This window comes from Leuresthes tenuis, unplaced genomic scaffold (assembly GCF_036924035.1).
Source record: "Leuresthes tenuis unplaced genomic scaffold, fLeuTen1.0.hap1 SCAF_23, whole genome shotgun sequence".
NCBI classification, from domain to species: domain Eukaryota; kingdom Metazoa; phylum Chordata; class Actinopteri; order Atheriniformes; family Atherinopsidae; genus Leuresthes; species Leuresthes tenuis.
The window spans coordinates 4516811-4535448 of NW_027325377.1; the positions used below are offsets into that span (position 1 = coordinate 4516811).

Sequence of the window (18638 nt, forward strand, 5' to 3'; positions counted from 1 at the left end):
TGAACCATTTGTCATTTGTCATAACCTAATGTTAACCCGACTAATTTCTGTATACCTGTTGTCCAAAGACGCTGACACAAGGCCGGTTTGTCATGCTAGGCAACATGCAATGAAACCAGCAAGAGTTCAACAGTGATATTCTGATATATTTAACAGGTTAAATTAAATGAATGCGATTCGAATGTCCTTTAGATTTTTGACAGTGGTTCCCCTTTTCTAGTGTTGCCAACTCCTCAGTGGAAAGAAACTATTTTCTGTCCTAAAAATTGCTAGAAATCGCAAAATGATGTAATTACCTAATGTAATTGTATCACCTCTCTGGACGCTGAAGGAGAGTGGTATAACATTGTGGGAGAGACATTCAGTCTGAATACTCACTAAATGTAGTAACAGTGTCGGTTGGAAGCACCGCACTTTTCTTTTAAAGATCAAAAACTAGTGGTTATCTAACCATCTAAATGGCCTCCAGTGCCCTGGATAAAAGGTTTGATGACCATCACTCTATCTCTAAAGGAAGGGACACCTTGCTCCTACAAAATGGAGGAGTAGATGAGACATTAGGCCAAAAGTGGGAATTAGGAATGGGCTTTGACTTTTTTACCACAAGATCCTGTAAAATGTCTGCTCCAGGCATCTTGTAGTTTTGACATGTCAAAATGTCAAATGCGCAAACACATCAATAGTAAAATATCCCCATTTCAAATGAAATATTAAGTGGATGTGTTGCCCAACCATAACAAACCAGTATGGGCCTTCGTTAACATATATATGAATATATAGACAATACAATTTTAGAAAATAATATCATGAGCCCACAATGACGGTATGAAGTTTGTAGGTAAACTATCGAAATAATCATTCCACTCCCCTGCCACTGTTCTTGATATTTGTGGGGAAAATGTTTGTTTGTTTGTTTGTTGAGGCTCTTCAGCTACTTGTTACTCCTTCATCTCCACCCTACCAACTGTTTTGATGAACTACCTCACGAGCTGATGACTCTGACGTTGACATAGATAGATTCTGCTGTCGCTCCGACAGCCGGTGCCTCTGTGATGGATCGGGTGTGAACTGAAACACTGAACATCCTTTTAACACTGAAAATATCAGGTGATGCATTATAGCCGACCGAGGCTGCTCTGGCCTTCTGCAACAAAGATTTTTGTTGTATTTTCATACAAAATATTCATTCAAATGTTTTCCTCAGTCTAGAACAATTTTTTTTAATCCTCAAAATATAAAAGAAGCAGAAGTCTACCTTCATTAACATTTCTGCCGTTTTCTTTGAACATCAGATTTAATTTTTGTCCGTCTGCACCCCACCGTGTCTGAGTTCAACTTCTAGTGCCTCTTATATTGTTGAGTTGGTTAATTCTCGACAGCAGACCATAGGTGAGCGTGATGAGCAACAACTTGAGCACACTCAAATGTAAACTTTTTCCAATTACAGAGATTTTCTTTTTTTTGTCTCACTTAGTCGTCAGCTTCTGGTGTGGTGGACATTTCTGTTAGCAAAGCACAGTGTGTCTGCACCAACGTTTCCAAGGTTTATTATGCCTCATGAGGAGAGTAACAGCGCAAGGCTGCAAGGTGGATGTTGAACAAAGGTGGGCGATGTGCATGGGACAGATAAGATTATTACTTGCTGACTCAGCCACCTCAGCTGCACAAGCAGCTGATGCAATCAGGACACTTCACTTATAGAAGTCATGTGTAAATCATGTGAAAGACACATGATGAGACACCCACTGTTTTTAAGACAGAGAAAACAACACCCAGCACTTTCTTAAGGACGAGCAATACATTTTCCATCACACTATGAATCGTGTGTGTGAACTTTGTGTTGCAGCTGTTTCTAGTTAAATGCAAAAACCAAAAAAACTGTTGCCTTATTATAAATAACCCTGCAAAAGTTGTGTTATGGCAGAGTGAGGTTTGAAAGAATAGGGACATTCTGGGTGGTGTTGTCAAAAAGTCTTATCCTGTAGCATCATGGGAAATGTAGGAAAATCGTTGGTTTTGCAGCTTGCCCCAATTAGACATCAGATCTTAGGATAACTTGGCTTCCGCTGCTTTGATTCCCTTGGAGTGCTGTGCCACTTTCTTTATAAGTCACAAGTTTTTCATGCTACAGGACTGTCCCAAGACTTGCAGGAAACTTTATCAGGTTTAAATGCATTCTTTTTAAGATATCTGTCAAGTCGCTCCCTCAACTTTAAATGAGAGCAGTGACAACACATTCATGGCATAAAAAGAATAATTACAAAAAATGTTCATTCATGCATAGATTTATATGTATTTCAACAAAGGATGTTACAGAAAATAGTACAAATGGGATTATTTTAGGGGACTCTCATGATGTATACCTCTTCGTTATAGAATGATTTGATACACATCTACATGGCCTGTGTCTCGTTGGTATCTATTATGTTACCTTTAATGTGTGTAATCTCTTTACCAAAGCTATCAATCTAAACTTCACTGTAAGATCAGAAATATTTAGGGATAAAACAGGCTGTAATTGCCTTTGCTGAGTTGTGTCTAGGTTGTGGTTGGAAGAAGTCTTCCACAACTGTATCTTGCTCTTGTGCTAGCTGTGTTAGCATCCTGGGATTCACCAAGGCTTTTCTACTGCTGAGTGTTCACATTACTTGTGCCAGTTGTATTGAATCAATGCTATATAGACTTAAGTCCAATGTTCCATCCTTTTCATGAATTTCAAATTATTTCCAGACATTAGGTTAAACAGTAGGAAGTGATGCAGTATCCACACATCAAAGACTGAGATATGATATGATGCCTTCATGTGTACCAACTACCTGCTGAATTGTGTAACAGATGAACCAAAAAGGATTATTGTGGGGTTGTACTTCTTGAAACTCAGATCTTTAGTCCACGTCTAGAGATTAAACATTCAGGGCAACTTAAAAAAAAATATATATATATTCATCATCGCAAAAATCCAGTTAGGCAGAAAACTGTCATTTTAATCCACCTTTAAACTTGCTGCAGTTGTCAAGGCCCGGCATGAAAAAGTGGGTTAAAATGAAAAAAAAACTGTAAAGTTCTTGAGGTTGCAAGATTCCAGTGGAGGAAAGGGAAACAAAGATGATGATGCATAAGAAAAGGTTCCCAAGCAGTCTCACTACTTGTTCCCCAATTACTGCGTTCTGCTTAGAGAAGCCCCACTGACACCCCTTCACTGAAAGCTACTGAGAGCATATCAACCTACAAAGAAATGTTTAAACATTATTTCATAGTTGAAACTATGAAAGGACACACTCAGAGTTCTTCATAATAGACACCTCCAGCTCACATGTGGATACGTAAAATCATTTAACTCAGTGAGTCTCTATGACTGCCTTCTCTCTGCAGAGAGATGCATGTTGGAAAAGAGGCCACCTGGCAGGCAGAGGACTCACCTCATGACATTTGTTTATAGCCGATTACCTACCAGACAGAGCTGACTGACAGCTGCTGCAGAGTTCTGCCTTTAAGTTGCAAAAACAAACTGCCGGAGCTCAGCTCTCTGCTGCGAATCTGAGCACTCAGTGAATGTGTGAAAGACAACCGGTCTGGACTATTTCCATATATTAAGGTGCTATAATTGTCTTTCAAATAAGTTAAAAAGTCCCTGGGTAAATGGAAATATCAATACAATTCAATTATCTGGATTAGTTTTTGAAAACAAAGCTGTGATCAGAAGCTGCATTTATCCGTCAGCTGATGAATAAAAGAAGGCTTCTTTTTCTTTGCATTATTGCAGAGTTATAATTATCAAAAGTTTGAGACCAGTGATGTTTTTGTGTTTATTTAAAGCAGTAGTAATATGGGAGTCATCTGATAGTGTTCACTCCTGTGCTTCTCCATGATCTCCTGTAAGTGGGAAGAAATCCTCCCTCTGCCTCTTTTATGATCTGGAATTTGTTGTTTGCAGGGATTTCAGAGAGACCCCAATGTGTGTCAGAAAGTTGGAAAAGCAGATTACCTAACAGGCTAAAAAACAAAAATCACCACCTTGTTGATACATTTTCAGGTGGGAGGCTCCAGGTCGGGTGGCTTCTATTAGCATACTAGCATTGGTAGTTGTTTAACATGGGCTGCACATACAGTAGTTTATATGTTCAGGTTCAATGAAACTTGCAACACATCTGTCAGGCTAAACTAACTCTTTCCGTGCAATTTATTATTGGTCCTGTTTTCATCATTGGGGATGGAACACATGACTGATCACATGCATGACCAGAGCTGATGCGTGTTCCAACTTAAAAGTGAACTTTTGAAGTTGATCCAAATTGAGATTGTTTTAAAGTCACGGGGGTCGTACTCTGCTCTCTTTTAAACTGTGTGTTTTGCAGTTGTTTGCTCAGGTATTCATTGAAACCCTTTATCACAGCTTCACATATATTTACAGAAGTCTGACTGTATCTATCCTGCGACCCCACATTTGTTGTTAACCCACCAGCAGTTTGAGAAATTGCCCGCAGCTGCTAAACATCAGCACCACTGATCTTTATTCATATCAAAGCTCACTGACATTTGTCACCAGGCGCCAGCACTTCATCAGTGCTGAAAACATCGCCTGTCTATGCGATTAACACCTTTTTTCTTAACCATCGTCCAAATGAACCAACATCAGAGTTGTTGGAGAGCATGTCCTCAAACACAACCTCCTCGATGATGTGTGCACATCTGACTGGCATCTCTTAGTAACATCGTCTGACAGCAGCAGAGATTAAATCAGCAATTCGATCTTTTCGTGCAGTATCTTTCAGAGGCCTTTATAGAGTAATCCTTACAGCTATTAACATTATTTTGATTTGATTTTAAAACGGAGAATGTAATCGCCTACATCAGGTTTTTTTCTATGTGTCTCCAGCAGCACATTTTGTGTCTGAAGCACTGATAACAGAAAAAGAAAATTGTGTAGTTTGCATCATTAAGAGCATTTTTGATGTCACAAATTTGTTTTCTTTGTTTTTCTGACTCACAACTCAAATGTTTGATACAAAACCTACATAAAGATGAATAATTGATCTTTATGGACTGAGAATCATTCAAATTAAAAATGGATCTGTTCAGTAAATGTCACGGAAATATTGCTCATCTGTCCTAAATTTAGCAAGTACAGTACGATGTAAAACATTTTGAGCCACCTCTCATTTTATTATATTTTTACAGGAAAATATGAAACAGGAGCAGTGATTTATTAAAACATGTTCAAAGATAAATGTAAATACAATATATATATAATTTGATATGAGGTATGACCTTTATTCTCCAACTCAGCCTGAACCCTGTGAGACAAGCTTTTTGTAATTTCTTTAAGGAGTCTTCAGGAATAGTTCTCCAGGCTTCTTGAAGGACATCCCAAAGCTCTTCTTTGGATGTGGGCTGCCTTTTGTTCCGTTCTCTGTCAGATGATCCCACACTGCTTCAATAATGTTGAGGTCCGGGCTCTGGGGAGGATTCATCCCTCCATAAGACCTGTTGCCACTGATTTTCAGTCCACTTCTTGTGTCATTTGGCACAGCTCAGCCTTTTCTCCCTGTTTCCCTTCCTTAAGAATGGCTTCTTGACAGCCAGCCTTCCATGGAGACCATTTCTGATGAGGCTTGGGCCAACAGTCGATGGATCAGCTGAAGGTCCAGATGCATCTCTCAGGTCCTGTCAGGTCACAGCTGGATTTTTTCCTCTTTCTTAAGGACATCCCTTTCAGATCCTGTTCATCTGCTGTAGATAGTTTTTTAGGCCTGACACTTCTTCTTTTGTCCTCCACTTGTCCAGTTTCCTCAAATGTTTTAAGGACACACTGCACACCATGCTGAGATATGCCAAGTTTTCAGCTAATAGCTCTTTGGGAATCACCTTGTTGCTGCAGAAATCCTATTTTCTGTCTGTCAAACTGTGTTTTCTTTGCTGTTTTTCATAGATGCAACTAAAGAAATGGAACAAATGATGTGTCTTTGTAACAGACTGCTAGTGACACAGTTATTTAAACAAGGTCAGCGTTAAGTGACTTAACAAACATACATATTCCTCTGAAAAAGATCAGGTACAAGGACTGGACTGGAAATGAGGGAAAAAGTGGCCAAAGAAAAACTATGAACACTATGAATGACCTTCAGAAAGCTTGAGAATTTTAGCTCAGAACACTTCAATAGGAAATAAAATATAAAGAAATGAGAGGTGCCTGAAGACTTTTGCGCAGTACTGTAAATTAGATTCCCTGTTATATTTAAAGTGTACGGACATACACTTTCTACCTTTTCTTCTATGCAAAGGGGTTTCTGCCTGGCATAACAGTTGTCTGTGCATGTGATCCCCTGATAGAAGTTTTACATCCAAAAGGCAAAGTTTCTGCTCACTTTGGTGGAGAGAAAAGCCTCCTCCTGAAAAACAGCAAGGTTTCTGTTTCAGTGAAAAAGCTCATTTTCACCTTTTCACCTCTTCTTTTTTCATCTCCTCGTCCTATTTAATCAAGTGTCTTCACTGAAAGGAACTCTGTTTCCGGACCACTTGCTGCTAATATCCCTCTTCTCACTTAAAACAATTCAACCTTTGTGCTGAACACAGCTCCATTTATACTCAAATTGTTTTTAAACCATGTGTGGCACTGGTGCAGTCTAGAAGAAGTACTCTTTGGCTTCAAAATGCTTCACCAGCTCCTTTCTAACTGTGCTTGGTAGGTATGGAGAGTTTCTAAGAGCTTGTTTGGTGAAAACTCTCCCTGCTGGAAACGCTCAGGCTGAACCAAAAACTGTCCACCAAAACGAGCTGCAGAGCTTCTGACAGCATCGTAGCGTGAAAAGGATAGTCACCAGTGCAGCTGAAATCTACCTTGAGCTGTTCTCTCATCACACATTAATTGTATTTCTTCTTCTCACAGTCATCAATAAGTCAAACCAGCATGAAAGGATGTTCAACACACTTTTTTAAACGGAGAAGTGCTTTCTAGGTTGTCTCCTGTTTACAAGTGTTCTCTGTCTGTTTTATCACACATCTGTTATAAACCGTCTCCAGTTATCAGGTAAACCTGCAGGAATATCTGTGGGGTTTTTTCTTCCAGCAACTGAATAAATTCATTCCGGAAACGTGTAAACAAGTTTCCTCAATATCTTCACTGCCGAACGTTAGCAAGGAGAAATTCGGTCAAACAGTCTGGAATTATGAGGATGAGTCAGAGTAAAAAATACCGACTGTCAGAGCCTAATTAAGTGACTTTCAATGGCCATTTTTCAGGATTCTCAGGCCTCACAAATCAAAGCCTCAACATCAGTTTATAATGAGACGAGACATATTTTAGACCAAGCTTCGATATTTTGCAAACCCTAACACAGAGGTTGGTACTTTAATCTAACCAATTTATTGTGGTTTTTACCAAACAGCCTAAAAAAAACTAAAGTAAACCGTGAGTTCTTTGTAAAAACATGTAATGTGAAAGCAAGCCTTGTTCGATTCAGCTGTTCAGCGTCCTGTTCCAGGAGGTCATAATTAATAGCACAGCCTCAGGATTATGGAGGAATTCTTTCAGAGAAGAAAAAGAAAAAATCAACAATTACTCTAATTTCCTAGGTGACATCGGGCTGCCTAAGCCATGCTTTTCTTCCCCTAAACCAAACTAAGCAGTTATGAAGCTCAAGCTTATTTAAACATTGAATGAAAATAAAAGTAACAGTTACCTAAAAAAACACCTAAAATCCAAAGAATAGAAAACGTCCCCACCTATAGGCTTTTATAGGCCTTTATAAAGGGAATCTTGTGCGCCATGTTCATTACGTCAGAACTGCACTAACTTAGCACATGGATTCTTTCTGTGGAAGCAGAACATAATTGGCATTACCACTTCCTGTTACCAGGTAATTAACCATGTAATCAGGTTACTGAGACGTCATCGGATTTGACAAAACAACAGTATTTGGCCTCCTGCGATGATAATTGATTGGAATTTCTCAAATTTCCTGAAATGAGAAAACTGTTCAGTTTGGATTAATGGTGTCTCAAATGACCTTTTGAACAGAAGCAATAAGCCCAAACTAAGCCCACTTGGAGTCAGCTGAGGGGAAAAAAGGAGCAAAATGTTCATTCCCATCCAGCATTAAAATTCACTCTTTAAAAGTAGATCAACTGGATTTACTTGGTGATTGTGGCCAATACTTTACTGTCATCAATTCTACAAATAGTATAAACTCTTTAAGGCTTTTACTTAAACTTTAATTGTACAACTAGGACTCATTTCCTGGCAAGATGACACTTTTTTGAAGTCTTACTCATGCAAATCTTGCAGAAGTGTCTTCTTTCACTTACTTCCTCTATCTCCAGTCTTTTTTTCTACATTTCAACACCACTCCCCCCTTTCTCCCTGTTTTTTCTACTTCTTTTTCAGTTGTCTCTTGGTCTGCTTCTCTTGTACAGATATGTTGAATAATACCTGAGAAACTTCATATATCCATTCTTGGGGGATAATAGGATTCTGTTGGCAGGTTGTTAAAATGACTCATGTGTTTAATTTTAACCCAAAATGGGATCTGCTCTAATGTCAGCAGTCATTCTGTCAAAGGATCCGCCTCCTTTTATTTAAATGGTGGAATCTCACTGGATAGGACTGACTGTGGGTTTATCAGTGCAAGAGCTCATTCAGTAAGTGTTGAAAAGCTGAAATGTATTCTTTTTTCTCGTGTGGTTTTTTTTTTTCAGACTTATTGGCGGTACCCAAACATCCATATGCTGCCATGGAGAATTGGGGGCTGAGCGTTTTCGTGGAGCAGAAGATACTGTTGGATGCTGAGGTGTCGTCGTCGTCTTATCAGATGGAGCTCACTATGGTTGTCGTTCATGAGATCTGTCACCAGGTAAGGGACGGGTTTTTTGGTTATGTTCTTCTCTCAAGCTGGCTGAATGATGCTGACAGCCATGTTACTTCTGATGTAGGAAAACTGCTTGGTTTGGTCAAGCTGTCTGATCATCTTTTTCTTACCTTGATGGCACTGCACCAGGTTTCAGACATTTGTGCTGAAACGTTTTAGATTAATTAATTGCAAACCTCCCAGTGAGACGTGTCATTCAGACTGATGTTAGGAAATGGTGAGAGCTTTTCAGTACTGCTGTTTGGTAGCACAGCAACGGTGCTAAAGGGAAGTCAGTCAGTAGCGTTGTCAAGATGATGTGTCGAGACCAACTAAACTCTTTATCACTCTTTGGTTAGGTTTAGACAAGAAATGTTAAGGTTTCTTGACACTGACTGTTTGGTCAGGTTTAAGTTACACAACTTCCTGGTTATGTTTAGGAAAAATCCCAGTTTAAGCAGCTCAATATCACAATCCCTCCAGTTAGGTTTAAGCAAGAAGTTTTGAGTTTATTGCCAGTCTCTGTTTGTTTAAATTTTGGAAATAAAACTTCCTGGTTCTTAGGTTGAGGAAAAAATAAATCTTTAGGCAGCTCGTCATCAAAATCACTCTCTGGTTAGGTGTAGACAAGGACTTTGGAGTCATGAAAAAGCCAAATACATGTTCATTTACATGTTCAAACATTTTTTTAGCATCTACAAGAGCAGATTTCCATGCTTTACTGTTAAACTTAAAAACTTATTTTAGCAACAGATTCTCTTATTCGGTTTGACATGCTACATTTTAGCTGTCTCTTTAGGCCCCCACCTTCTGAAAAACAAAGTCTGCTTTGGTTGGTTAGTGGAGTGTGAGGCACAATCTTATTCTTTAAGGTGTGCCAAAATAAATGTAGATAAAATGAATGCAAGACAAATATAGGCTACATGAATTTATGAGGGAAGATTTATTCATGGTAATGAAGGCTGAGTTAAAAAGTTTAAAGTAAAAATGCATTGAACAGCGGTTCGGTTGACACAACCAGTTTTTTTCCTTCCATTGTTACTGTGTGTTAGGAAAATAAAGTACAAGCAGATCATCGGGTGGCAGGCGTGATGCTTCCTGCTTATAATCCAACAACAGCAGGTGTTGAAAATGTCCTGTTAACACTGTGTCGAGCTGAATGTTTCATTTGGATTGTCAAATAGCTGCTCATGAACCTGTGATGCTGCTCTCATGTGGCGCTTTGTTCATTCGTCACACAGACCAGTTTCAGGCAGACAAAAGCTGCATGTTTTGTTTGCCACATTGAAATGAAAAGCAGACAAGAACCGGCCTGAAACTGCTGCTGTGTGGTTTGAACTAGAATCTGTCTGCAGAGGTTTAGCCTAATCTAATCACAGAAAGTGTCTGGAAAGAAGCAGAAAGGTCTGACAGAGGTCAATGCTTCACTTTAATAGCCCACTCCTGGAAAATTATTGTCAAAAGTAACGTCACTACTGTGAGCCACTGTGTCTGAATAGCAATGGTAGGCTGAAATACTAAAATATGTAGTGTCTGCATTTATGCACTGCACTGATAATGCTTGCTGGAGTTTCTCATTCTTCAATATATTTGAAGTTATTGACTTTTTATGTGTGTGTGTGTGTGTGTGTGTGTGGTGATGAAGAGTTTAAGGCCTTACCTCAGTTTGAGAACACTTGGTACCATACCCCAAGATTAAAATGTTACACAAATTATTACATCACTGGAGTGATTTTCACTCCAAACAAATCGACCGTCTCTCCCCATAGTTCCCACAGAGAAACACAGCTTACTCTTTCAGTGAAGAACCTGAAACTCGTTGAAAAAGTGCTGAACTTGGACTTCAGTCTGTGAGGAGTTAGCCTTCCTGACCAGGTGTTAGATGTCTCTGTAGTGATTCAGGTGAAGGGTATGATTTTCTTCCAGCCTCATTGCAATCAGTCTGACTGGGAAGAAAAAAGAAACCCATTAAGTTGTGGGTTTTGATGCTCTCCGGTCAGCGGTTTCTCAAGGTGTGTTCCACTTGAACACAGTGAGATGGGTGGTGTATGTCATGGAGGACGCTCTCCACTGGTCTCCGGCAGCATTCTTGGGGAGATTGCGTGTGTGTGGAGGAGAGGTCAGCGACGATGATTGTCTCTGCTGTTTTTATGACTTGTTGAAGAGATTTCCTCTTAGTCTGAGTGGTGTTACCGAACCAAGCAGTGAAGGTCACAGCACTCTCTGTGAGTCCTCTGCAGTCCTGTGGTGATCCTGGTGAAATCAAGTTGAACAGACAAAACATCTTAATCTGTTTTTTCCTTATCGTCCCAACCTTTTTTGATTTGGTTATTTGGGGTTGTACTTCCTGTCTTGTCTGTTGAGATGAAAATTGTTGATTTTCTTCACCACTGACTCATCCCCACTTATGATGATGCCAAGAATGGTTATGAGACCTGGTTTCAATATTTGCTGCCTGTAGAGCCTCCATTCCACTTTATTATAAAAACCATCCTGCAGTTATCTCTGTGAGGGGAGAGTGGACAGCTGCCATTCTATCCTCCATTAATTAACTCTTCCGTAGACATGGGTATTTATTGGCTCCACTGCAATAAGAACTTCTTTCATTTTTCACTGTTCAGGACACATGTACTCAATGTAAAATCGATGCTCAAAAAAAAGATTAAGTCTTGACATGATCGGACATCAAGTTTCAAAGTTGTTTGGTGGACTCTGTATATGTCACTGCAAGGATATCTCCAGCCTCATTTGTCGTTTGTAGTGCTCGGCGGAGGTAGACAGTTGTTGGTCATTGACCTCCTGGCTCCATCTGTCCACTATGACAGAGTGTAGAGGAATGGTTGCTGTAGCAAGATGACCTTCCCCAGGTCAAAGCAGCCTCGCTATCCACCAGACGAGCACAGTCCAGTGTCCTGCTCCGAGGACTCGACAGATTTAATGTTCAGTTGCTCCGAGGCTGGGTGTGGAGTTCCGTGAGTTTTTGACACAAAGTGTGGAAAATTCTTACTACCGTTGTCTGTCTTTAATGTTTGTGAGTCAGATGTCACCTTTACTAACCACCCACTCTCATCCACTGAGGCAAAGAAAAAGATTAATTAGACTTGCATACTGCATTGTTGAGTTACCCAAAATAACAGTGGCTAAATTCTCTCAGCGCAACAACCAGCAAAGAACCTGAAGTAATGCAGCTGCCTGTGTAATGCAGTATGGGAAAATATCTGCACACACCTGCCAGCTGTTCGGCACAGGCCTTCAGGGCTCGGGGTGATACTTCATCAGGTCCTGCTGGTTGGTCTGTTCACCCGTCTCATAGCTTTGTGGACCTGTGTGAGTGTCTCATGATGTGAAAAGTAGTGCCCTCTAGATTAGGAGGACGCAATCTATCAAATCCTGCACTAAAAAACGCTGAGGCTGATTCCTCTTTCAACTTGCTTGACTTGATTTCATCCTGCAAACTGCCTGTGTTGTCATGTGAACTGGGAAAAATCATTTTATTAGAGAGAAAAGCCCTTATTCAGTAGTTTTTATTCAAAAATGTGCAAAGATATCTTTTTATGCATCTCAAGAGTTTGCCGGCAGAACCTTCTGTATTTAAATGATCACAACATCTTTAATAATCCCTGAGGGGAAATTCTTTTGTTCCAGTGAAAACATCTGTCATTGCTTATTAGGAAGGAAATGAGTTTGATTTCTTGTGTTTGTTTTCTTTGCTTTGCTCGTTGGCAGAATATCTAAAAAATATGTGAGAAGATTTGTAGCAAAACTCGGTAGACAGTGCAACTGATTAATTTGGTCCTTTTTTATCTTGTGCAGCCCTGAACATAAACTGAACTGCAAAAACAGTGTAAGTATCTTAAAAAGGATTCTGCAGCCTTGGCAGTAGTAAACAGTAACAGTAGTTAATCTTTGCTGACATGTTGATGCTTGTGAAGCTGTTCAGGATTCAGTTCTCAGGTCATGCTCGTGTGTAAGCAGGTCAAATCCCCTGCATGGTGCTGTGGATGGCGTTTACTGGGTAAAAAAGTTCCTTTTGGAAAAGATGACGTATTTACTACAGCTGAATTTCTTGATAATGCGATGTGTTGCAGTGACTAGAAGTGTCACTGAGCCTGAGCATGTGAGCTGCTGTGAAATGACGGCTGGTCCCGGCAAAAAACAGTCACGAAACACAGGGTGAAAAAAGCAACATTTCCCGTTAACAGACACAAATTATCTGCTTGTGAACAGACTGAACATGACACAAGTCAAAACAGCTTCAACTGCAGCACCAATGAGCTGTGTGTGTGTGTGTGTGTGTGTGTTACAAAGCTTCTCCGGCTTTGGCAGAGGAGATGATCCTGTTTTTACAGTGTGACATCAAATGCATGAAGAGCAGACAAACATAATGATGCAGAAGAACTTTTGAAGGTTCTTATAAGTAAAGAGAAAGAGGAGTGCGAGCCAGCAAGTAAGCTTGAAGACTACAGACAGATAGGAGATAGAAGGAGAGAATGTAGGAGACGGAAACAAAGAGGCAAAGGAACAAAGTGAAGGAGAGAAAGAATGGAAACGACACATTAAACAAGAATGAGAGGAAAAAAGATGAGCAAAGACAGAAAGAGAGCAGCAGAACACTGTAAAAATATCCCAAACTCTCCCCCTCATTCAGTTTTGCTGCTGAGCTTTAAAAACACGCATTTTCTCTTTCCACTCTCTGAATCCAGCACCACAAGGATTCTGGCAAGCTGCGAAAACAGCGACTACAAGCTCAAACAATTAATATTAACAGACACATCGTTAACATACATGAGAGGGGAAAATGTTAGGAAGGCATTACAGCGTGAGGCTGGAATTACCCACAACAAAAAGTAGGATCATCGCTCTCCTGCCAACAGCTGCGTTTCAGCTCAGCCTTTTTTACGTATTAAAAACAGCTGGATGGAAACAGAAAAAGATCAGAATATTGTCTCGAAGAGCTGTAAGACTTGGCCTGTTGATAGAAGGGCCAATGGAAACAGTTTAGGCATTTCAATGATTCATTATAGTCGTCAAATGACAGAGGTGACACAAGTTTGGAACTGGAGAAATCGCATCTATTTCAATATTTAACACAATGGACCCGTACAACGAAGAGGACATCAAAAATGTATTTTCTTTTGAACAGACTAAACCTTTGAAGGGTGGCCTGTTGGTGAAGACTGCAGGTGCACCCCTTCAGACAACAGGCCAGACATCACCACGTGTTTCCTCTGCCTCAAAGTCTCAGTTACCATCACAAGCTGAGAAGCTTTTCGCCCACCATCTCATAAAGTATTTGATTGTGGAAGTGCTCTTAATTAAGTTAGGACATGTGCATAAATCTGAGGACAGGAGGGTGAGTGTGTGCAGCCTGCAGCAACTCCATATTAAACTTTTTATAATGTTTCTATGCCCATCCATTGCTAAGTTTTGGAAACACGTTGTTAAAACACTTTTTTATTGGTTTTATTGGTCCCTTTATGTCTAAGGTTACTTTTTTATTAGCAGATGACTCTATTTTAATGTAAAGCTTTCAACAGAAGAGGATTTTAATAGCAGCCATGACCGTCTCAAAATAGGCCATTTTAAAAGTCTGGTTTGGGCCTGATATTAATCTGTCAACTGTCTGGCACTGCTACGTTTTGGACATTTTAATTCTTGAGCGTGCTACAGCGAGATTTCATAAAGTCACCCCACGAACAATCAATAAATGGTCAGCTGCTATAACTTTCTTTAAAGTCTCACTTATTTATGTACATATCATCCTAATTTTGCTGACAAATCCCTCTTTGACGTGTCATCAGGCGACTAGATTTTTATATGCCTTCAGGCTTTGCTTTGTGAGTTTTCCTGTTACATTATACGACAGGTCACAAGGATCATGTCGATACCATCAGCCTGTAATATAGGTTGATATTTATGTGTTTTACCCCTGTTCTATATAAAACTGAATGTTTTATATTTGTTTACACAGGTTCATTCCCTTTTATCATGAATGTCATTGATGTTAGCCTACAAACGGCTCCCATCTCCTTGAACGCTCTTACAAAGGCTTATGTCACAACTCAGTCACTCCGGTCGTCAAAGGATTGGCGTCTATGCTTAAGACAATTCAGACTCTTTTCATGTATCGTTCCACGATGATGAACCCCTGCATGTAGTTCCCGTGCCTTGTCTTTTCTTGTGTTGTCTTGATACACAGTATCTCAGGTGCCATTGGAACAGCTTTTCTTTTTACAGTTGGTGCTAATATGAAAATCCAATAACAGCATATTTCAGGCCTGGTGCCACTATTTCATTTAAGTTGACATAGAGATTTGATATAAAGCCAGTAGTCTGTGCAGGGTGTTTCGTCTGAAAGCTGATGAACTCCTTTTGTGTGACCTCTTGTCTGACTCATGCGCTTTGTGCAGTCAAAAAAACTTATTTTCAGAGTCAAAACATGAGAATACTGATGCTGGTTTAGACTGTCAGCAATAAGCTCAGGCCTTGAACGCAGTCACTGAGGTGGTTACTGTTTGTAGCTAAAAGCCATCATCTGCAGTTTTGTCCTGTGGCGCACCCCAGGATTCTGCTGTGGGGCCTCTTTTTTTCACCGTTCTTCATGCTTGCCCTTGGGTAGGTAGCAAGGAGTTTCTTGTTCATCCTTATTGTTTTCAGCTGAGAAATAACACTAAACTTAGGTGTTTTGTGCCTGAAGCTGACTTGGTGATATTTATTCATGCTTTATTTGTCCATTTTCTAAGTGTGATTGTCGCCCTGGAGGTGCACCAAAAATAACTGGAAGGATTTCTGTGACGACTCACCCACTCACTGAGCTCAGTTGCTTATTCAGCAAGCTGTGGCAGCCGGCTGGATGTGTAACTGACTGTGCCAGACATTAGCTTCTGTGGTTTCTGAACACCACCATAGATGCTTCACTCCTCTGATTTTAACATGGACATACCTCAGAGCTAACAGGGCTATCAACTGGGTATTTTGTTGTCTCTCCTGATCAGAGTTTGGTGGTTGACCATCGCTTCAGGCTCAAAACTAAATAAGGTTTTGATTTGGGTTATTGATTTTGAAAACCCTGTGATGGACTGGCGACCTGTCCAGGGTGTACCCCGCCTCTCGCCCGAAGACCGCCGGGATAGGCTCCAGCCCCCCCGCGACCAGACCGACGGAATAAGCGGGTATAGAAAATGGATGGATGGATTTTGAAAACCATTGCATGTTGTAAAATGAAAGTCGAGGTCTGAGCTCTTTAAGTCAACCCCCACAAAGTGGAGATGAATGGAATTTCATGTTTCATCTCAAATGTAGCTCTTTATTGGTGCAGATTAAGTTATAGAACAGCTCAAACGCTGTATTTTGGTTGCATTGTCTTCGTGTCTAAATCAGCTGGGAACATTTTGATGATGAATATGAAAGGCTTCAGTGTAAATATTGCAGTGTCTTTGTGTAGTTTGCATTAAAATTCCCTCAGGATGTGGCCTCATGCAGACTTTTCTCTGTGCTGACTCTGGTTGAACGTTAGCTTCAGGCTCCTGCTGGTGTGCTGCGAAGTACAGACTGAATAACAATGATAAGCTTTAGTGTCTATGATGCTCTACAGTATATTAATCTTATTTGGCATTTCATAAAAAATGTAGAAGTGATGTTTCTTTTTGGTTTTGACTTTCTTTCACTTTTAATTTTCTTTTTTTGTCTTTCTTCATCTGCTTTATTAGTGTAGAGTAGCGAGTTAGAAGAAAATATGATGATGTTTTCTTTTTTGGCGGCTTTGCTCTCCCTTTTATCCTAAAGCCATTTATTCACAGTTTGACACAGAGCGAGACGGGTTGTTTGAAGCTTTCAGTAATCAGCTGGTTCAGTTGTAAGTCATTTAACTGGAAAGCAAAAAAATATTTTTTTCCCCCTAAAACCTGTTAAGAGAGTATTCTGGTCTGTGTGTTTGTTCATCAGATAGATTCAGATCAGTTCAGAAGTTTCAGTCAAGTCTCAAACTTGGTAAATCGTAAAATCCCCATGAAGTCATGATATTCATGATAGTGGTTGTGCTGTGTGTCACCTGTCCACCAGTGTCTGACCCAACAATTAATGTAAATTAGTCTTATAGGAATTCCCAGACATGTTTTGGTGGAATATTTTCTGGAAAACAGACTTATTCTGCTCCAATAAATTCAAGTCTGTTCATTCAGGCATTTCAATGAATTTCACAAACTTGTGTTTAGATGTAAAAGAAGAGGCTCACCAAAGCCAGTTGAGCGATATTTCAGTTGTTCATATAGATGCCAGTTTGGCTAGAAAACCAGCTCATTTAGATTAAATGTTTAAGCAAAAACGTAAGAAACTGTCCTCACAACTGAGTGGACGTTTGTGTGTGTAAAAAAAAGTTTTATTCATTTGTCAGATTTGTAGAGTTACTTGTCAAACTGTGTTGACCCACAGTGTGCTACTGCTACATGCGTATGTTCATTTCAACACCAGACGATTTCGATGTTCTGTGAGATATTTGCTGCTACAGTTGACAGATTTAGAGTTCATGCACTTCAGACTGCCGTTAGCTTCCGCTCTCAGGTGAACAGATGGGCGGCATGTGGCTGTTTTCTTCTGTCAGCTGAGGCAAACACAGATGGAAATGTGCATCAGTGCGGACACTGATCACCACATATGATGACTAACCCATTAAAGTCCCACTTCATTAGTTATTAATGTTCTGTTCTGAGTTCCTACTGTACTTGGATGTATACTAATCTGTCTACCCATCAGCAGATGACTCTGTCTGTCCTGTTTACTCTTGCTACAATGCTATACCATGGCCAGTTCTTTAAACAAAGGGTGATTCTTAAGTAAGGATCTTTTACTTATACAAGGTTGCATGCAAGGAGAAGTTAGAATTCGAATATATTTGTGATGTAGGGTGTCAGGTTTAGAAGCCAAGCCAGACAGTTGTTAAGACCTAATCTGAGAAACATAACTAAATGTGCCCATGTTTAGAAGGAGCCTCTGGTTTTAATGGGCTAATCCTGCCCTCAGTTCCGTTGCCATTTATGGACACTAGATGCAGACACCAAGCAAACCCCATTTTGGCATAAATTTCTAAATTTGCTTGTCTAATCCACGCCTTGATGTCTATTTTTGAGGAGTATCTAGATGATATTTACAGAGCTTTTCCTCACTGGATTGTTTCTGTAAAATCTTAATTTAAATATTAATAAACCAAAGAAACAGATTAAGTTTTGAGGATTGTTTTCACAGATTTCACTGCATTGATTAGCTCCAGATTTCAATGATAATTGAGGGGTATATTTTGGGTGACATGCGCCATTATTAGCTGATCCACCAGATTTTGCTTCTCTCTTCCAAACATTAGGATAATTCTGGTTTTACCCAAAAAAATTTTTCAATGTTTTTATCGGAAAATCAGGGGTTCAAACAGCTGATGTGCCCAAGTCTATGTTGGTATTTGTTTACTTAAAGGTGACTGGTGTATTTTTGACCATCCAGGTAATAGAAATATGTTCCAAACATATACTGTGTCAAGCTGGATGATGATATTTTAGAGTCACAGCTCCAGCCTGTTTCCCACTGAAGTCCATCCAGGTCTAAAAGCAAACCATGGATTAGATAAAAAAGGAAAATCATTGTTTCCTTATTGATTAATCACATGGTTATTTTCATGGCCATTTGGACAGGGAGTGTATCTCTCCCTCATAAGACAACGTTCTATATCTCGAGACTTGGGATGAGAATTGTGGCCTAGTTGGTGTTGGAAAAAGTCCTCAACCTCAGTGTTTTTATCCAGCATGTTAC

At 39.9% G+C, this 18638-nt stretch overlaps 1 protein-coding gene across 1 annotated transcript in view; it reads left to right on the forward strand.

Annotated features, from left to right (window-relative positions):
- The window catches only part of LOC140283197 (thyrotropin-releasing hormone-degrading ectoenzyme-like), a 225578-nt gene that overhangs the window by 103795 nt on the left and 103145 nt on the right, over positions 1-18638 (forward strand). The window contains exon 5 of the mRNA XM_072377909.1: positions 8695-8849. Coding sequence (XP_072234010.1) covers positions 8695-8849 — 155 coding nt within the window. The remainder of the gene's footprint in view (positions 1-8694; positions 8850-18638) is intronic.